Source organism: Rhododendron vialii, chromosome 13a, assembly GCF_030253575.1.
Source record: "Rhododendron vialii isolate Sample 1 chromosome 13a, ASM3025357v1".
Classification (NCBI taxonomy): domain Eukaryota; kingdom Viridiplantae; phylum Streptophyta; class Magnoliopsida; order Ericales; family Ericaceae; genus Rhododendron; species Rhododendron vialii.
In genome coordinates, this window is record NC_080569.1 from 8,987,975 (window position 1) to 9,008,512 (window position 20,538).

Below are 20,538 nucleotides of genomic sequence, written 5' to 3' on the forward strand. Positions count from 1 at the left end.
ACCCCATTAAAACGGGCTAAAAGAGTTAACTAAGGGAAAAAAAAGGTTAAACAAGGATAATCTCTTTGCGAAACTTCAAGTCATTTACAATTGATTAACGCTTTTCAATATTAGATGTAATTAACATTAGCAGCTCTAGGGCTTAAAACCCCTTACCAGAAGCTTGGGTTTTCTTCCAAGATTACACATTTCCTCGGAGAGCAGACCAGCAAATCTTGCTTCTTGTGGGCTGCTAAACAAAAACACCTTAGTGTTAATAAACTGATCCTATAAATTGATCCTTCGACGTAGTTTAATCTTGTGCGGCAACACCTTGGTTGAGCTGTGCACATCTCATACCAACACTTATGAACGTTTCGGGAACTTCTCTGCATGTCGCCTCCAAAGGTTTCCTCTTATTTGACCAAGGTTTGCGTTGGAAGGTTGGAAGGTTTCCACGGAATGATCAAAACATCACTCGACAAGTGAATTGTACATACTTGGCACAAATAATGAGATTCTCTCTCTCTCTCTCTCTCACATAGACTAATTTCAAATGCATCCTCTCTTGTACATTTATGTATGAGTTGGACAATTGTAATTGGGCGCACGCATTCATCCACTGGTAAGTGGTAACAGCAAAAAGTGTTCTAAGCATCAGACTTGAAGTGTTATGTATCAGAGAGAGGTGAGTCAAACAAGGACAACAAATGTCTAAGCCATGAAATGTTGTGTTTATTACCCATGCCTAAATCTTCACCAAGTCCCTCAACAACACAATTATCAGCTTTTAGTTGTTCTTGTTCTTAACTCATCTTGAACCTACCAGACTGATGTTCTAGCGCTCTTCTAAAACAAACAAACAAAAACCCGGAATCATAGACCAAAAGTTTTTCCTTTCCCTGAAAGGCCATGAGCCATAAGTCTTTGGCCCAATAGAGACCGAGAATCCCTATATTCACCAATAATCAGGGATAACTTTGCAACCAAAAACAAAAAGAAAGTATTAGCCATAGTTTATAAAATCATGCACTCAAACTTGTTAAGTTGCAGGTTCCATACACAAATAAGAGATTTGCAGTCAGAAAAAAATGTTGTTCCCTTAACATCCAGTTGCAACATATATGCTGAACTGGTATTGAGAAGAACACTATTTTAGCTTCATGTACAAGTCACATAATTAGAATCTAATCATGCTACATGGCAGACAGAATTAACACATAAGGGCCGACATCAATGAAGTACCGACACATCTAGAGGTCGACGTATTGCATTGTCGGACATGGGGACACGTATGGGACACGACACGGCGGGGACACCGATGGGAACACGGTGGGCGTTAAAGTGAAATACTTTTAAAAAAATTAGGGGTCAAACTGTAATTTTTTAAAAATTTTGGGGGCCAAATTAGAATTTTTTAAAAATTTCAAGGATCAAATTGTAATTTTTCAATAGGGTTGTATTGAATTTATGGATGTCTTGTTTTGTTTGAATGGTATTAGAATTATGAATTTTTTCATTTTGTCCACATTTTGCCATTTAAAATTGGGAAAAAATTAAAAAACAAATGAATAAATAAATATACATGTGGCGTGTCCCCCGCCGTGTCCGTGTCTCCATTTTTTTAGAATTCTCGTGTCCCGTCCATGCATAATAGGCCGACATACAAAGCAATTAACAAAACAATGCCTTCCTCAAACTAAAAGGTAAAAACAAAATAAGATTCATGAATCCTACAGGAAGGAATTCCCCATCTCTTGGTTGGGGGAGATCCAAGACTTTCTTTCAATACAATGATATGGTGCTTTAATACTTTCAAATATAAAAAAGTGATAGGCGTAGCAAAATTTTCAAGCATCCAATTACCACATTTATGTCGTTAACTCTAGATACCATGAGCAAGTATCGTGTTACTAACAAAATGAAATTTAGAGATACCGGCTCTCTCATGGGATGATGATATCTAGGTCCAGGATTTCAATTATATTAGTATAAACCATGGTTTCCTCCTAAAAACAAATCAAAGAAGAAAGAAACAGTATAAGCCATAGCTTTTAAGGAATCATCGGATCAAACTTCTTGAGTTTCTTGTGACATTGATACACCATGGAGATAATAACCAAGGAAATGGAGCTCAAATAACCTGACCCGAAAATGCCTTTATACCTCTGTTCCTGTGTAATTTCAACCACGAGAGACTTTTGTGTGATCCTTTTGCTGGAATTGCATGGAACAAAGGTATAGAGGCAAAATGGTATAATAACCTGGTGTGCAGGAGATGAGTTGGTTAATATGTAAGAAATCTCCACTACTAACCAAGGACCAGATGAACTCAAAAAAACAAGTGTGAAGCAAAGCCATGATAACAACTGTCGAGGGAGAGGATCATATATATGCCAGGGGATTCCTAGCTTAGTTCGGCTGTAAAGGATCATTGGACAAGTTTAAGAATGTCAACGAACACCAATGTTGTTCTTTAACGTCCAAATGCAGCAGAATTGCTACATTGGTATTGCGGAGGACATTGCTATGGCTTCATATGAAAAAGTCACACGAGGAAAAAACAATCATGCAACCCATAATCAGTGAAGCCATGCAATAACAAACCAACGAATGAAAAACTTGGGGAAACCAACAAGAACCTAAATTTCTTGTAATCACCCGATACATTACACCTACAGAGAGAGAGAGAGAGAGAAATCAACCTCAAAACTCCGGATCTTGCTTACAAGGTGCTTTTTCAGCCAACCAGAAAGTCCACTTCATCTGAACTCTCCTCATATATTATGTAGCTGGCTTCTCGGCCATCCTCATTGCCACTACCCTGATCGCTATTATAGCAACTTTCTGTTGAACTTGAGAGCAGTGTCCCACTTCCATCTGATGTGTGACTGCTTGGCTGTGAAGGTGAGCTCAAAATAACTGTATGCTTCACTGCCAACCATTAATTAAATGTCAATGAAACTGGAAAAAAAGCCAACAAATTCCAAAAATATGTTATAGAGATATTTCCAGGTTCCTTTGACATAATAATTGTACACACGTAAATGATCAAACCAGCCTTCCTTCAGGAGGAAACTCAGCCAAAAGGCAGAAACCAGGCTTTTCTTCCAACATTTGCTTTACACGAATTGCACTGCACCACACGACCAAACCAAAGGTTACAAAACATAAAACCAAACCAAATGAAAACTAGGCCATGTGCCGCAATCAATTTAGGGCCACATCAGCCATAAAATGTACAAAATCCATATCCTATCTTTACACTTGCATCCCAGGTTAATTTAGGCCTTCTTCTCCTCCTAGCATCGCAATTAAAAGTAATCTTATTGCTTTTCTTAACTCTCAACTGTTGAATTTACTGGTTTCCGTTAGGGATGACCAATTAACCCACCTACGCTCCAACTTGACTTTGATTGGACGAATCCCCAATTATGTTTTCAGGTTTGACTTTGGGTTTGGGGAATGAAACGGAAAAAAATTCTACTTTGTTTTTGGGGATGGTTTATAACTTTATGTACATATGCTTTTCAAAATGGTTATTATACTTTATATGTTCCAAGTAGGAGTCAACCATATATACTCTCTACATTATATCTAATGACCTTTGCTTGAGGAAATTTGTGAAGTATGCTCAATCTCAATGATCTTGGGGTCTGCTCCATTAGTCATTCACTACAACAAAAATGACTTTGGGCCACAAAAACTAATGACAGAAATCCGAATTTCCTCATCAAATGGTATAAACTTCATAAAAGTTCCAAAGCATGCGCGAACAGCCTGCCAAAAAAACCCTTATTCTCTGCTCCAAACTTTTATTAACTTTCCTGATTCAGAAATTGACTGACCTAGGAAATTTCTATCTGACTTTTACAAAAACAAACCACATCTCATGCAACTATCAGACAACAATGGAAGAGAAGAACAATGGGAAACTATACAAAATGAACATCAGCTGAGTGGTTTTGAGTTAGGGCTGAAAGAATGTAAAGATTAGAAGAGACCTGTTTGTTACCATGGCACTGAGCCACTGAGATAAATTCCAGCGACAGTGAAAACCCATCAAATTCCTTCCTCTGCTGATCAACCGCATACTCTCTCTCCCTCTCCCTCTCCCTCTCCCTCTCAGTGAATTTATCGATCCATAATAAAAATGGGTTTAATCCAGTGTAACCAAATTTATTTTCACAAAAATAATTTCACCCAAATCATGTCCGATGTCATGCTTACTAAAATTCGATTAACGTGATCTTTAACACGGTTTATCTTCTTGACAAACCCTGCAACTTAAATAGTTTCGATCAAGAAATAAACCCCGCATGAGTTCAAAATTTACCGATTACACGTTACAGTCTGTATAACGGGAACACTTCGCATGTTTTGATTTGTTCCGTAATAGAATGGGTTTGATGCAGTGCGTCCAAGTGTATTTTCACAAAAATAAACTCACTCAAATCATCTCCGATTATGTATTAAACGACATTTGATTAAAGTGATCTTTTCTACGATTTGTCTTCCTCACAAGCCCTACAATTTGAACAATTTCGATCAAGAAATAAACCCGTCATGAGTTCACAATTTACCAATAGGAGCTTGAAATGGTGCAACGTCGTTTTAAATAACACTTCGCATGTTCAAGACACGAAGTCTGGGCGAAATCCGACCGACGCCGTTTTGAGGAACCTCTCGTATTCAACCAAACCATATCAGCAGAGAAACAATGGACGTGTAGTTCCTCTTCTCCAAAACCCTAACCCTAGCTTCAGACATCACCATTTCTTTCGCCGTCGTAAGTTCATCATCATCATCATCATCTTCTTCTTTTTCTTTATTGCATTTCGTTATATCTCAACAATTAATCTACATATGTTCTCTTCCCTTCTATTGGTTCTTATGGAAAATGCAAGAAAACAGAGAATTTTGAATCTTTATGCTTTCATGTAGCCTTTGTCTACAATTGGGTTTACACGAAGAGTGGATATCGGAAACATATCAAATACATCGTTGTTTCCTTGTTTGATGATTGGATTAACAACTTGCTGCGTGTTGGAGCAAACAAAAAAAGAGTCATTTTTTTAACCAATTCAGTGGTGGGAATTGAAGTTTTGACTCTTATTTGCATCTGGTGGAATGTGACAATCAATGTAGCAGACAGAAATAATTTAAATTATTGAAAGAATGCAAACTATTTTGTATGTACTGAGGATATTCAAGTTGATCGCCCATCCAATACGTTCCTGTGCTGCCGAACAACTTCAATTGACTCCTTGGCTAAAATACCTCTATGATATTCAGGATTACTTGTGCATGAGGCTTCTACTACTGCAGGTCTGGAGAAGGGTTTGGATGTATGCAGCCTTAACCCCCCAAGCGGAGAGGTTGTTTCCGCGACTGACCTGTGACCACCAGGCCACATTGGGGAAACCTTACCGTTGTGCTCGGGCCGCCCTCAATAATTATTACATAAGGTACCTCAGTTGTCTTTCTATTCTATCTTGCTTCATATGAATTGATGCCCCACTACTGATCACTTGATGTTATATTTCGGTTTCAATGTTAGTTGTCTTAGTTTAAGCATGTCATAGTTCTGCTGTTAATTTACGAGGGAGTGGAGTAAAGATTCGACAAGTGCCTGAGACTTGACATGTCCGGCATTACTTCAATTTTCTGTTTCAATGCATAAACTTATGTGCAAACCTACAAGCTGTGAGCTATGCAGAAGAAAATACTTGACATCTAACATAAGCACAATACTCTTGTTTAGCTTTTCTGTTGCTAGATTTCTGAGGCAGTCCTAAGAAGGGATGAGTTTTCCCCAGCAGGAGCCGTTTTACTTTATAACTATTACGATACGTTAGGATTGGTTTTCTAGTTTACCTTTGTGTTAGTAGATATCTGAATCAGTCATTAGAAAAGGCGTGTTCTCCCCTTCGGAAGCAGTTCTGCATCTATCCATCTTCTCCTAAGAGTTAATGGCATTCCCTTGTGCTTCTTTGGTGCTCTCAGTTGATGCTGAACTTAATGAAAAATTCAGGGCTAGCTTGTTTGTCCAGTGGACAATAGGATGAAGCATTGAGGCATTTACGCAAGAGGTATGCTGGTGAGTTATCAGATACTTGAGAGAAACTAGTGATGCGGCGTTAGTTAGAAGAGCAGATGTTCTCCGCCGAGAGTGAAGAAAAGAAGCAGTGCATGGCTTGAAAGAAAATTGCATGAGTAGAACTGGAGGGTCTAAATTTCATTTGGGTAGTTGGCTTACTTGACAGCAAGAACTTGGAAATAATCTTTTTTTTTTTTGATCGGCAAACTTGGAAATAATCTTGCTCAACTAACTTAATACGGACAGGAAAGTTGTCTGATATCCGCACTCAATGAAAAGAAATCACATTTGGATGCCACCTGAATTTGTATATAGTAACCAAATCAAGAAATTTTGGTCAATGGGAAAGTCACAGTTCTGTATCTTCAAGAAGTTTAGTCCTTTACAAGTGCCGTGCAATGCCAGTTCAAAAATAGCTTTGATTTTCAAGATGTTAAAATCAATACCTGTTAAACGTGCAAGCTATTAGGAGTGAAAGCTTCTATTTCTTCCACAATATCCAATTTTCTGGAAGAGTTTGAAGTCTCAAATTTTTTCTATGAAGTGCAGGAAGAGATGTTGAATGATACTACAAACAAAGTTTGTGTACAAGATGACCATGTCAGTAGTACTTCAACAGAAGAGGACAATAAGAGGAAACTTAAAGATAAATTGCATCAAATGACCAGGATTGTGCAAGCTAAGACGAGTGTCCTGCAAAGTATAGTTGGTAAGTGCTTTTAGTGCTTCAAATTGGGTTGTATCTTTGTTTTCTTTCTTGTCTACCCAGTAGGTGCTTTTCCTCTTGTTTGCAAGAGGAGTGTCTTGTTCGAGCCTTTAACTAGAGTGTTTGATCATTCTTGTAATATCCTTTTAGTTTTTAAAATTCACTTGCCCAAAAAAAAAAACCTCTTGGGAGGCTGTACTAGGGTCCACCTCGAGGCCACATCTGTTATGTGATCCGATCGAGACTTAAAATTCTCTATTGAAGTCAATCATCTAAAGCTGAGGTGGATCTTACATCAATAACCATTTGATTGGCTTCGACTCGACAAGTAGTACGTCATGGTATTATGCTTTTTATTCAATTTGAAATTGACTCGGCATGACTTTATTATAATCCATTTGGATCTGTCAATGTGGGCTTTCCTATCCTCGGAATAACCTGTGCATGGCCCCTTTTGGGTTTTATGGTAACCAAGATACTTTTTGAGAAAAGAATCAAGTCAGGAGGAACTCATTTTGTGGGTTGGTGTGATTGTTATAGTTTCCTCCAATTTGAACTGAATAAAATTTCTCAGCAGGGTAGCCATGATCGGATGGAGTATTTGGAAGGCTAGAAACGACTTAAATGGGTCCGCCCCTGGGAATTGTTGCATGGGAGGAAGTCCAAAGTGTCTGCCCCTGGCGCTCTGGTTTGTGAAGCTATGGCTCTAAGAGAGGCTTACCTTATTGGTTAAGGCTTTGGGATTGCGTTCTGTGCAGATTGAAAGTGGTAACAAGCTGCTTGCTTCTTTAATTAAGCGTTTCCGAATTCATCCCACCTTGGGAGGGTGCTTGTATTATTCACAATATTAGGGTTCTTGCGTTAGAACTTGATTTACCTATTGTCACATCGCAAGTATTTTAGGTTTATCACAATTGGTAAGCTTAGAGAGAGAGAGAGATTTGATTTTAGTTAGACGTGACGTGAAATTACAGGGAGAATGGAACGCATAAGCTGGACAGAGAATCGCTATTTGGGAAAAAAAAAGTCCAAGAAGATGCAGAAATTAAACAACAATTAAAAGGAGCTATGGGGTTCGACTCCCACTCGCGACCAAGTTTAGGGTTAAGACAGTTTGTGCTCGACTGATATAATTGATTTGAGAGCGAAAGCGAGAGGAGGGTCGTTAGAAGGGAAGGATTGAAGCAAAAAACACAGGACCCCGTTCGTTTAAGGATTTTTGATTTTTGATTCTAATCATTATCCTATTTCTCTTCAATTATTACTTTCATTTTTCTCTCTATATCTCTCCAATCATTACTACTCCGTAGTATTTTCAATAATTACTCTATTTCTTTCTACACTTAATTACCTACAAATCCAAATCCAAAATTCCAAAACGAACGGGGTCGGGGTTTCCTACATGATTCCACTTTCTTTTGATCTCCGTCTTCCGAGTTGAAAAGCAATTTAGGCCCTTATTGGAGCAAATACCAAAAGAAAAGTCAAATATCGGATTCCAGATTGAGAGAATGATGTCGGAATACGGATAAGATCAGAAAGGTATATGAAGAAATAGAAGTTCTAATGAGCAGAGCAATTCACTTTATTTTTTTTTTGGATCCGAGAGCAGAGCAATTCACTTTGATTCAAAAATTCTACATTCATTTTTATCACCAGGAGCACTGCCCTTTCCCTCAAGAGCGAGCAAGACTATCTTGGTGAATCCCTTAACTCTCCAAAAAACAAGATAGATTCCACTTGACCTCCATCTGCTTTTCTTTCTTTTTTTTTCCGCTTGAAGCTATCTCACGATTTGGATTCAACTGATTGTCCTCGTATTTTTCATTAAAGACCGATTCCATTCATAAGAGTTCAATCAAAAGGATCAGACTTGTCGAAAGCCCATAAAATTTCTCTTGTTTGAGAGCCAAAACCTCTTCCTTCACTACCAGCGGCAACAAAGGTTTCACCCAAAGATTCACCATCAACCACCTATAGTATAGTCGCAGGGGCAGAGGTAAAGGCATCCCTGATAGTTGTTGCCCTCACATCCGTAGTTTTTTACTGGTTCGTAGGGTACGTTACGGATGGGGGAAAGTCCATATATGGAGCTTTTGAGGGGAAAAAATAGAGCAAATTGAAAGGAAGGCACAGTTTTTAAAAAGGGATAAAGTCGAAGAGGAATTGACTCTCACTAACGCATAAATAACAAAGATTGGATACATGAAAAATGATTCGTAACACTCAAGTATATGTCAAATTATTATTACCTCCATTCTAAAATGTTTGTCCGGTCTGCAAAATGAGGAATAAAAAATAATGCATTTCTTTCAAGAAAAAATTCAAACTTATGTCAAATTATGCTTTCAGTTTCGATTGAAAATCACTAATCTAAAGCTAATATGTTGAATATTCTTTTAAGGAGAGGAGAGAGAGACCCTCCAGAGCCCTTGCCACACTTGCAGCTAGAGCCACAGCTCCCAAACCCTCTATGTACCATGAGCTAGTGGCTCCATTAGAAGGAAGATGACTACTAAAGTTCAACATACGATAGCAGGCGTTCTCATCTTATTGCACCATGACATCAGGATAAGATATTCTCGGTGTCCATTAATTTTGAAACCCATGTATCAATTTCAGCTTATTGGAAGAACACCTACATTCCCACCTACCACGGGCATAAATTTTGTTTAAAACAAACATAATTTAATTTAAACACATATTCATACTCATATGAGAACACATTATTCATAATGTGATGGTGCCTTAGCAACACTGAATGATTGCTTTTGTTTGGGACTCTGGTTCATGAACCGGGTAAGTTTTAATATAGGCGGTCTCTACGTGGATGGTGTGAATGGGAACCAAATTTTGCTAAAATCATATTACATAATTTAATTTACACACATATTCATATTCATATGAGAAGCAATATAGGCTGGTGCCAAAAATTTGTATGCACTCACATGAATTACGAGCATTCATGCAAATGCGTTGGTATTTCTAGATTTTTTGGTGGGACCTCGGGTCGGGTATTCAGGAGCAAACTGTTGCGAGGCTTTAGTGGGTCCACCTCGAGGCCACATCTGTAATGTGATCCGATCGTGATTTAAAATTCTCTATGGAAGTCAATCATTTAAAGCTGAGGTGGATCTTACATCGATAACCATTTGATTGGCTTCAACTTGACAAGTTGTACGTCACGGTATTATGCCTTTTTATTTAATTTGAAATTGACTCGGCATGACTTTGTTATAATCCGTTCTATCGATGTGGGCTTCCCTATCATCAGAATAACCTATGCATGACCACTTTAGGGTTTTATGGTAACTAAGAAACTTTACTCATGTTGTGGGTTAATGTGATTATTATAGTTTCCTTCAATTTGAACTGAATAAAATTTCTCAGCAGGGCAGCCATGATCGGATGGAGTATTTGGAAGGCAAGAAACGACTTACGGTTCCGCCCGTGGGAATTGTTGAATGGGAGGAAGTCCAAAGTGTCCGCCCCTTGTTTGTGAAGCTATGGCTCTAAGAGAGGCTTGCCTTGTGAGCAATGGTTAAGGCTTTGGGATTGCGTTATGTGCAGATTGGTTAAGGCTTTGGGATTGCGTTCTGTGCAGATTGAAAGTGGTAACAAGCTGCTTACTTCTTTAAACGTTTCCGAATTAGTCCCACTTAGGAGTGTGCTTGTATTATTCACGATACTAGGGTTCTTGCGTTAGAACTTGATTTGCCTATTGTCGCATCGCAAGTATTTTAGGTTTATCACAATTGGTAAAGCCTAGAGAGAGAGAGATTTGATTTTAGTTAGACGTGACATGAAATTACAGGGAGAATAGAACGCATAAGCAGGCCGGAGAATCGCTATTTGGGAGGAAAAAAAAAAAGAAGAAGTCCAAGAAGATGCAGAAATTAAACAACAATTAAAAGGAGCTATTTTGATACAAAACATATATATAGATTGGATCCCCACAGACATCCATAAGCCTCCTCACAAAACAGACAACCAAGGAACCAACAGGACGACTGAAAATTCAAAACATGAATTTTGGTACAGAGGTCCAGGTTGTTTTATTATAGACTATATATGTATAATCCAGTACTAAACACACAAACAGAGAACAAACATTAATTCTGTCTTATTTTTCCAGGAGATGAAACTGTGAGTGGTATGTCGGAGGCTAGCTGCAGGATCCATTTCGATCTATCGATCAACAGTTACATGGGTCACATTTACACGGGCTACATTTGCAACCTTGCCCTCCCTCTGCTCCGACGCCCTTCTCTGTCTCCTCCGAGTCCCTGAAATTATAATCGTACAACCACAATATCCAATCTGTTAGTACTACAGAAACTATCAGTCGATCGATCAGGATTTTATTTTTTTAGAAAATAAACGATGGCGATACATACATCTTCACCGGTAGTGCAAGACCAGCGACAAGGGTTGGAGTCGTGGTTTTCTCGACGTCTGGGTACTTTCCACACCTGCCAATAAATTTGAGACAGGATAAATAACAAAGATCAAACGCATGAAAAATGATCTGTAACATGTAAACCAAAAACTCAAGTATATATGTCAGACTGATGCTTTCAGTTTCGATTGCAAATCACTATTTTTTTTTTTTTTGAAGAGGGAGAAAATCACTACTACTCTAGAGCTAATATGTTGAATCTTCTTTTAAGGAGAGGAGGGAGAGAGAGAGAGACCCTCCAGAGCTGCCACACTTGCAGCTAGGGCCACAGCCACAGTTTGCTCCGCAGGAAGACATTCTTTTCCTCTTAAGAATAGTGGAAAATGTTTTCAAAGAGAATTCTGGGATTTGCGAAAACACAGATTTGGGATGAGTTTCAGTCGTGCACGGCCACGACTCGTATTTGTAGTGGGGGGTGAAGGGAGCAGAGGAGCAGATCCACCGAACACCTGTCGAAAATCGCAGAGGCGTCGCGTAATTGGTTGTTTAAAAAACGATGGAGTATTGCAAAGGCATAAAGATCTTTCCCGCGTAATAAGTTTGGATGGTGACAAGTAAACCTAGACCTCTCAAACTTCGTCAGCATATGGCAAATTGAAGAAGTTTGGATGGTGACAATTTAAAGAAATTTCTTTAAGACCTTGAGCATTAAAAAAGAGTAGTGCTATTGGTACCGACGGGTACCATACCGGAAATGGACCGACGGTCTCGCCAGGCCAATTCCGGCCACTGAATGGCCGATCCGAGCCGTCCAAAAATTCTAAAATAAAAAAACGAGGGGGTTCTCAAGAGAATCAACGGCATCCGATGTGTATAGGTGTTCGATCCAAACACCCCATTTTTTCGTATATACATATATATACGAAAAAATGGGGTTATATACGAAAAAATAAGGTACTTAGATCGAGCATCTACACACATCGGATGCCATTGATTCTCGGGTAGGCCTCCTCGATTTTTTTTATAGAATTTTTGGACGACTCTGATCGGCCGTCTAGTGGCCAGAGTTGGCCCGGAGAGGCCTTCGGTTCATTTTCGGTATGGTACCCATCAGTACCAATTGCTTTATTGATAAAAAAAGGAAAGAGGAATTTGGTCAAGATGTAAATTTATCTTGAATTTAGATGCTCAATCTGAAATATGCTGATACGAAATTCGATGTTTTATTAGGGGAAATAATTTTGCCACTCTTTTTTTGTTAACGGCACTCTCTTGCAAGTGTATTTTTGGTGTAAAAATACACTTGCAAGATAGTGCCGTTAACAAAAAAGAGAGTGGCAAAATCAACAGCTCTTAATTTAGACACTTAGTACGGAATTTTCAAGTAATTTATTCACGGGTGAGCTGAAATAATTAACCTTATTGAATGGCGTAGTAACTTTTCATAGAATTCCAACCCTAGCATGTATATATTCGCAAATAAGAAAGCTAAATTTATCGATCAAGCGTACTCCAATACACCTTCAATTATTGCGAAATGACATCTTTCATCTGCTTTAGGTTCTATGTTTCTCCCTACTATCATATCATTAGAGCCAAGTATTCTTCTATTTTTATAAGGGAATTGATATTCGCGCTCCAAGATTTACTGCAGGCGCTCCACCTTTTTGTTTTTATACTGTGATGTTGCTGGCAACATAAAAACAAAAAAGTGGAGCGCCTGTAATAAATCTTGGAGCGCGAAAATTAGTTCCCTTTTATAACGTGTCCGGATCAACTTACACCCACTTCGACTAATTTTGGTCCTTGAAGACCAACACCACCGCCCTCTTATCCCAAACTCTCGTTGGACCATGAGCTAGTGGCTCCATTAGAAGGAAGATGACTACCAAAGTCCAACATAATATAGCAGGCATGCTCATCTTATTGCACCATGATATCTGCATAAGATATTGTCGGTGTTAGCTGGCCCGGACATCCGATTATTAAATAAAGAAGAAGAGATATTCTCAGTCTTGTCTATTAATTTAGAAACCCATGTATCAATTTCAGCTTATTGGTAGAACACCCACATTCCCACCTATATACCACGGGCGTATGTTGTAAGTGCTGAGGAACGATTCAGGGAGTTAAACACTGAAGCAGAAGAAATATAAAAACTTCAAGATACGCAAACACAAAAGATCTCTATGGTTCGTCACATTTTGAAACCTCGGCAAATCAGCTATGCCCGTCCCGCATGGGCCGCTGATCCTCCATATCTCTACTAGAATATTAAACAAGATCTCTAGCCAATAGCATATTAGACCAAATCACAAATTAACGATCTCAAGTGGCCCAAGATTGTATAAAAAAAAATAGTGCGCGAAACTGTCAATGCCTTGCTTCTTGCGTAGAGGTCGCTGCCATCATGCTACTTACGTACATTCATAAACGACATCTATAACAGAGCAAAAAGGTAGCACAGCGATGAATCCAAGATGAATCGCCATCTTTCCAAAGAAAGTTTAGAATGAACATCAACGCGCTATCTATATCTGTATTAGATGTGGTGAGTAATTCAAGGTGCTCATTGACCCCGATTTGGTTATATAACAATCTCAAGCTTTTAGCTAGGTGTATTTTTCTCTTCATATATGATGGGAGTGTGATAAACAAATTATCTGTGACCTTCTTGGCAATTGGCATGCCTCTCATGAAATTAGATCCGAAATATTTGGGTCTCCCATATTTCCGGGGCAAATAAAAATCTGAAGCTTATACTTCTATTATTGATGAAAAAGTTTTTGAACAAAATGCAAGGGTGGAAAGAAGTTGTTAAATCAGGCAGGGAGGAAGTAATGATTAAGTCTGCAATTCAAGCTATTCCTTGTTTTGCTACGTCATGTTTTCTTCTTCCAAAGAAACTATGTGAGACCTTGAACTCTTATGTTTCCAATTTCTGGCGGAAGGGAGACCCAGAGTGTCGGGGTATTCACTGGAACAGTTTGGGACAATATGGCGTTGGCTAAATCTGATGGAGGGATAGGTTTTCGAAACTTCCGTGCTTTGAATGAGGCCTTATTAGCCCGGCAAGTTTGGAGATTATTGATGAATCCCAAGTCTTTTTGGGCAAAACTATAGAAAGGATAGTGCTTGCCTAATTCCTCGTTCTTAAAGCATCAAGAGGCTACAGAGCTTCTTGGGCTTGGATGAGCATTCTTCCTGGGAGAGATTTATGAAAAGTTTAAGATTGCAGGTGCAAGAGGGAAAACGTATTAATTTTTTGGAGGATAAACGGTTCCTAGTCTTCTATCTTTTCGGTTGTCTTCTCCTAGACCCTCAAATTGTGAAGTTAATTGGGTAGCGGACGCGATTGACGGTAGATCTGGTGTTTGGAAGAGAAACTAGTTGCAGCAGTTGATTTCAGAGGAGGAGCTTTAGGCCCTTTGGTTTCTAGGGAAAGTCTACAATACATATTTCTTAAAAGTATATACCATATACACCTATTGTATAGTTTATTCATAACATTTTACTGTGTTTTGTAACTTTTGTTCTAGAACTCGTAACTTTTCAACAATATGATTCGTAACATTTTCATTATGATTTATAACATTTTGGTGCATTCGTAACTTTTATACTAAAATCGCAACTTTTTAACAATACCATTCATAACATTTTCTCTATAAATCATAACATTTTTGGGGTGTATATAATACACACCCAAATAAGGGGTGTGTATTGTAGCATTTCTCTTTGTTCTATGCCTCTCCAAAGATTTCAAAGAAATGATTCATTGGTTTGGCACTGCACTTCAAATGGAATGAAATCAGTACAATCTGGGCATCATTTGGCCTTCCACTGGATCCAAAGCCATCCCCTTCCTTTGTTCCAAACAACAAACTGTGGCCTACTATTTGGAAGCTAAAAGTGCCTAATAAGATTCACAATTTTTGGGGGAGAGCGTGCCGTAACAGTTAGGCGAAGATGTGGCTGCTCTATGGAGTGTCCCATATGTCCCCATTCTGTTGAATCCACTGAGCATCTTCTCTTCGAGTGTCATTGGCCTAGCGCAGTTTGGTTTGGCTGCAATGTGAGTTTAAATACGGTCAGCAGTCCTCCGTCCTGTGTTATTCATAAGTGGTCTTACCAAATCTTGGGTGCTTGGCCAACCGATGAAGCGTGTCGGCAGTTGAGTAAAATGGCAACCATCGCCTGGTTTATTTGAAAGTCCACAAACGAACTCATATTCAATTCAGTCCTTATTAACCCAGAAGCAACTATGAGAAGGGCTTTTGCTGCCCTTGGCGAATATTCAGAAGTGCTGAATTCTAACCAGGTCCATATGGATAACCCACAAACTGAGGTCTCAAGTTCCCAGTGGAGGGCTCCAGATCGTGGTAATTTTAAGTGTAATTGTGATGCTGCCCTATGTCCCGAAGGAAAAAGTGCCAAGCTTGCAGCAGTTCTTAGAGATTGGAGGGGTCATTTGGTGAATGGAGTGGTCGGGTAAGCCTATATCACGTCTCTTCTTCAAGGCGAGCTTTGTGCTATTCGGTTAGCTTGCGATATGGTCAAAGACATGGAGCTTAACCGAGTGATGATTGAACTGAACAGTCAATTGGCCATTAAGCTAAGCATGTCGGATCCCCCATGGGAGGTGATGGCGTTGGGTTTGGATGTCAGACACTTTCGCAACAGTTTGGGTTTGGCTTTTCATGCATCAACAGGGTTGCTAATGACCTTGCTCGCGAGGTGGCGTCCAGTGCCAGGAGAGGGCTCCTTAATCCTAATTGGGTTTCTTCTCCACCATCCCATGTCTCCTATTTTTTAGCTATAGAGTCTTTTTCTTTCTTGTAAGCCCTGTGGGGCATGTTTTGGCGATCACAAAAAAACTCTTTGCCAGTAATAACTGCTAAGTACCCCCAAAAATCCAACATATCAAAAACATCTGAATGAGGTACAGAGGGGCAGAGTGCACCCATAGAATGGAGTAATTGTTCAGTGATCCTGATTCACGACCATAAATTGAAGTGAAGCTAATACACTTAGTCATGAGCCCCACATAAATATGTGATCATAAAGGATGTTGAGACACCACGTGACAATGCCCACCCAATACTTTTTCCATTGAGTGTGTTTCGATTTGAAAACACATACACCGCGTGAGCAATAGTTCCTTACGGACCATGAGGTATTTTTCCTTCCCAAATTTCTCTGGGACTCCATGGCCTAAGCTTAAGAGTTCAGCTCAAAAGCTACAGCAAGTATGTGCACCAACTTAGCAGCACAAGAATTCAACAAACACTACTATAACCAAGTTGCCAGCTGAAGGCCGAAAGAAAACTTTTGAACCAAACGGTTTTTTCAAGATGAAATCATGAAAAAGCTCATTATATCAACAATAAAATACATGACACGCTGATTGTGTATAAATAAATATGAGAGGCGACTACAAAAAAGCAGAGACATCGGTTGGTTGGGATTCTTACCAATAAACAATGAAATCTCAAGTGACATGGAGAATCAATGCAATCAACTTTTCAAAACATATTTTAATGGACAAGTAAACGCAAAATTACCACCCCAAAAGAAGTTCCAACTTACCTCTAGTGAAATCCAGTCAATGATAATGATCTATAAATCGAGTTGGTTTTGAAAATACAGGGCAACCCGAAACTAACCTCAAGCCATTCGCTTGCTAGTGCGATGCAGGCCGTGCCATGAATTTGCATACGTCAGCAGCGCAGTATCAGGCCTCAGTAATGAATTAGTCAGTTGATTCAGTCATAATACCATCTAAACGCAATCTGCAAGATTCTCCACCGTTCACAAGCATCCTAAGACCCTCTTTGACCTCGGATATCCCTTCCTCTAAAACTGCACAGACCGGAAAAACAGGAACACCAGAAACCCTTCTTTTTAATTCTTCAAACACTTCTTCCGCCCCTTCCTCATCAATTTTATTTGCCACAACTAAGGACGGTCGATCTGATAAACCCTCACTATAAAACTCGAGCTCCAATATTAAATCTCTCAACTGTTCCCATGGTGGGATCCCCTTTCTGCCATCTAAAGCTGCAGCCAAATCCACCACAAAGGCAAGGACTTTTGTTCGTTCTATGTGACGCAGAAAAGCATGTCCAAGTCCACGATTTTCATGGGCCCCCTTTATAATCCCTGGAATGTCAGCCACCTTGACTGAGAACTCGTCAAAATTTAGGTTCCCTAAATTTGGCCTTAAAGTTGTAAATGCGTAATGGCCTACTGTGGGCTTAGCCCTTGACATAGCACCTAGAAGAGTACTTTTACCAGCATTTGGCATTCCCACAAGGCCTACATCCGCTATGCTCTTGAGTTCTAACACGAGAAGAACCTCGGAACCAGGTGAACCAGCACTAAGTGATGAAGGTTCATCATCAGACACTTCAACATCGAAATCATTGTCCTTTTGAACCACATCCTTTATAAGATTACGCTTCTTAGAAGCTTTTGGAGAAGACACATTACCTAAGCCACCTTTCCCTCCACAAGCAATAATTACTCTTTGGCCCGGTTCTGTTAATTCAGCAACGTTAAATTGTAGGTGTTCGGTTTCCTCCTTTCCTTCTTCCCACTCCGATTCACACATTTCACTATCAGTCTCCAGACCTTCCATCTCAATCCCACCTTCTACCGTCCAAAACTCATAATCTTCTGTATGACACTTGGGTCTTTTATAGGAAGGAAGAGATTCAGGAAGAGGCTCAGTCCGTACAGCTTGAGTGGCTTTCTTTGCACTCACTGATTCCTCCACACGTTTACCAACACGAGAGGATAATTTGCTCTTATTCACTGTTTCAACTCTCTCTTCCTCGCTTGCGCAAGTGGAGCTGGATTTCTGAGCAGATTCAGAGGGATCCACATCAAGCGTCCCAGGAATCTCCCATGGATCCAAAGCTGTGGAAGAAATCTTTTCAACTGTAGCAGGAACGTCACCTTCCACGAGATGAATTACAGTGCCAACAGGCACTTGGACAACCTGAGAGAGAGGAAAGTTTCTCAATGGACAAATGAATTCTCTATTGACTAAAGGGTAAAACAGCATAAGAACATATATAGATCCAGTCACCCGGGCAAGGCAAAAAAGAACAAACAATAAAACATACCTTATCTGTCCCTCGGCTTCCTATTTTTTTTTTTGAAGCTCCGTGCCCCCCTCTCTTTGCATGCTGCGGGACACAGTAACTATTAATATCCATAGAGGGCTCTGGAAAAGGAATCACATATAACAGAACAGGGCAAAGAGGTATACGATATGATGTTGCAGACCGCTGAAGTCCCAAACTCGGGGGGAACATTCTAGTATCACATCACCACCTCTTCCACCATTCCCACCTACATATTTCAACAAATCAAGGGAGGATCCCGGTATTAAGCATACATAACCTATAGTTCTTGGTTGATCGCTGAATCTCACCAGATTTGGTGGAAAACAAAATTGGCAAAATAAGTTCCATCTCTCACTCTTACCATTCCTCACCCAGTTTACAACCGAACGTGAGATTTAATTCTCTTTCCCTTCATTCCTAATCATTTCTCACCAAATAAATCGCACCGACTTGATCATGAGTAGATACCTTAATTCGGTGGAGAAACATTTTCGACTTTGAAATTCTTACAGTTCAATTCAAAACAAACTTGCATTGAACCAACAGAGGCCTCTGAATCTTGAGAAAAATCAATTTGCAAGCCGTCAGAGGGTTCAAAACTTAGGGATTAAATTAAAAGGGTTAGGGTTGCTTCTATTGCACAGAGGGCAAATGTATATACGTGAGAATTTATATGAAACACTGATACAGAGAGAGTAACCCACCATCAGGTCTACCGTGGCGATCCTGTCGGCTGCGACGCAAGCTGAAACAACCACTGCCACCATCACCACCTTTAGCCCATAGCCTGAACCGGTCTATCATTCTTCGCTCCTGCCAACAAGAAGAAGAATAGAATTAAAGCAATATTCCCTTAAGAAAGTCATCTGTGTGTGTATACTATGAGAGAGAGAGAGAGAGAGAGAGAGAGAGAGAGAGAGAGAGAGAGAGAGAGAGAGAGAGAGAGAGAGAGGACCTGTAAAGGAGCAAGCTTTGACTTGTTGTGAGGACTATCTGAAAAGGAACAGGAAGGGAGAAGCCATGGAGATTTGGAGCATTTTCTGAGTGTGTCAAAAGAATGTAAGGGCTTTGCACTACGTAGCCACATCTCACTTCACCCTCTATAGATACATCAACAACTTCTTCTTTCACTTCTCCCTATGATGCACGTCGAAATTGACTGAGAAACAAAAGGGCAAAACCCCCAAGACACGAATAAGAAGTGATAACCTTGAGGAATTATCTTAACATAAACTAACTAAAAGGGCCTGCACTGGTATTCGGAGGCCCCCAGATTAGAAGGGGAAATAGAAAAAAGGGCGAATACGAATATAAATACAGAAGTAAAGGCTACAGAGGCAGGGCATACGTTATGCGGCGACGGTAGCAAGAAGTGGTAGTGGTATAGCACCGCCGGAGAGGTGGCGGTAGAACCACCAGTTCCTTCCCTTAAGTCGGTCCTGTGGTCTATGGCTGCGGTACTTGGGGTCAATTTCAGCATACGCTCTTGTATACGCTCTTGTATAATCTAGCCATTGTCTAAAGTCTAAACGACACCGTTACTATACAATAAAATATTCAGAGACCTGGGGTACTTCCTCCAAGTAGTGATCATGGTGCCCCCGCATATTAGGTGGGTGCCCCAACTCTCTTCTCACCACACATTTTGTGTAGGCTCAACACAATTGTATGAGAGAGTTTGCGACACCTACCTGTAAGGCCCAGGGGCATTCAATAATTTTTCTTGTCGAAGTTATATTACGTAAGAGCATGTCCAATGGAGAAGGCTATGGCCTATGGGGTTGTAATTGTATATCCATTTTCCATCCCCATTATAGAACTCCATGCTCCAAGCTCCAATGGGGATGGAAAATGGTAAAGTTCTCGAAGGGGTTGTACGTTTTATCACTATAGCTATCCTTGACAGCTCAGCAAACCAACGGCTATATACCAGAAACGTCGACGGAAAACGTACCTGAAACCTCGCCGGAAAATGGACGGAATTTACAAAGTGGCCGGAATTTGCAAAACAGTCGCCAGAATCGACTCAAACGCGCGCTAGAAAAAGTCGCTGTGAGGCTTCACGCCGGAATCAGTGTTTGAGAGAGAGAGAGAAATCGGTTGGAGAGATGGTGTGGAAGAGAGAGAGAGAGAGAGAGAGAGAAACGGCTGTCAACAAACAGGAAAGAGTGATATGGCAGGGAAGAGTGTTTTCTCAAACAGATGAGAGAGACCTAGAAGAAAG

At 40.0% G+C, this 20,538-nt stretch overlaps 2 protein-coding genes and 3 long non-coding RNA genes across 13 annotated transcripts; 2 read left to right on the top strand and 3 right to left on the bottom strand.

Annotated features, from left to right (window-relative positions):
- Positions 1–512: 512 nt before the first annotated feature.
- LOC131314730 (uncharacterized) lies at positions 513–4,175 on the bottom strand. Its single transcript, XR_009196498.1, has 2 exons — positions 3,984–4,175; positions 513–3,115 (listed from the first exon to the last, which is right to left on the bottom strand). It is a non-coding gene; the product is annotated as an uncharacterized LOC131314730 (long non-coding RNA).
- A 496-nt stretch (positions 4,176–4,671) lies between these two features.
- On the top strand, positions 4,672–10,311 carry LOC131314731 (uncharacterized). Of its 5 annotated transcripts, XR_009196503.1 has the most exons (5): positions 4,672–4,768; positions 5,275–5,447; positions 6,629–6,788; positions 7,360–7,553; positions 10,179–10,311. It is a non-coding gene; the product is annotated as an uncharacterized LOC131314731 (long non-coding RNA). The 5 variants fall into 5 exon arrangements; XR_009196501.1 differs by lacking the exon at positions 10,179–10,311 and having other exon boundaries at positions 6,624–6,788; positions 7,360–7,715; XR_009196502.1 differs by lacking the exon at positions 10,179–10,311 and having other exon boundaries at positions 6,624–6,788; positions 7,363–7,715.
- A 44-nt stretch (positions 10,312–10,355) lies between these two features.
- On the top strand, positions 10,356–11,072 carry LOC131314733 (uncharacterized). Its single transcript, XR_009196504.1, has 2 exons — positions 10,356–10,399; positions 10,600–11,072. It is a non-coding gene; the product is annotated as an uncharacterized LOC131314733 (long non-coding RNA).
- LOC131314732 (metallothionein-like protein 1) lies at positions 10,706–11,735 on the bottom strand. Its single transcript, XM_058343572.1, has 3 exons — positions 11,480–11,735; positions 11,183–11,257; positions 10,706–11,071 (listed from the first exon to the last, which is right to left on the bottom strand). The coding sequence occupies exons 1-3, from the start codon at positions 11,539–11,541 to the stop codon at positions 10,981–10,983; spliced, it is 228 nt and encodes a 75-aa protein (XP_058199555.1). The 5' UTR covers positions 11,542–11,735; the 3' UTR covers positions 10,706–10,980.
- An 897-nt stretch (positions 11,736–12,632) lies between these two features.
- Positions 12,633–20,538, bottom strand: LOC131314734 (probable GTP-binding protein OBGM, mitochondrial). Of its 5 annotated transcripts, none has more exons than XR_009196505.1 (7): positions 20,269–20,538; positions 19,270–19,473; positions 19,019–19,127; positions 18,458–18,540; positions 18,312–18,374; positions 16,848–18,187; positions 12,633–13,124 (listed from the first exon to the last, which is right to left on the bottom strand). XR_009196505.1 is itself a non-coding variant. In XM_058343574.1 (7 exons), exons 3-7 carry the CDS (start codon positions 19,399–19,401, stop codon positions 16,934–16,936), a joined length of 1,641 nt encoding a protein of 546 aa, XP_058199557.1. In that variant the 5' UTR covers positions 19,402–19,473; positions 19,663–19,809; positions 20,258–20,482; the 3' UTR covers positions 14,942–16,933. The 5 variants fall into 5 exon arrangements, 4 of the variants coding, with proteins under 4 accessions (XP_058199557.1, XP_058199558.1, XP_058199556.1 ...); XM_058343574.1 differs by lacking the exon at positions 12,633–13,124 and adding an exon at positions 19,663–19,809 and having other exon boundaries at positions 14,942–18,187; positions 20,258–20,482; XM_058343575.1 differs by lacking the exon at positions 12,633–13,124 and having other exon boundaries at positions 14,942–18,184.

Excerpts from the sequence above, each read along its gene's own strand:
- LOC131314734 (XM_058343573.1), bottom strand. The coding sequence starts at position 19,401 with ATGTGGCTACGTAGTGCAAAGCCCTTACATTCTTTTGACACACTCAGA. Across the intron at positions 19,128-19,269 it reads CAAAGCTTGCTCCTTTACAG|GAGCGAAGAATGATAGACCG; the intron begins GTCCTCTCTCTC and ends TCTTGTTGGCAG. Across the intron at positions 18,188-18,311 it reads GAAGCCGAGGGACAGATAAG|CAGGTTGTCCAAGTGCCTGT; the intron begins GTATGTTTTATT and ends TTTCCTCTCTCT.
- LOC131314732 (XM_058343572.1), bottom strand. The coding sequence starts at position 11,541 with ATGTCTTCCTGCGGAGCAAACTGTGGCTGTGGCCCTAGCTGCAAGTGT. Across the intron at positions 11,258-11,479 it reads AAGTGTGGCAGCTCTGGAGG|GTGTGGAAAGTACCCAGACG; the intron begins GTCTCTCTCTCT and ends ATTTATTGGCAG. Across the intron at positions 11,072-11,182 it reads CTTGCACTACCGGTGAAGAT|GGACTCGGAGGAGACAGAGA; the intron begins GTATGTATCGCC and ends TTATAATTTCAG.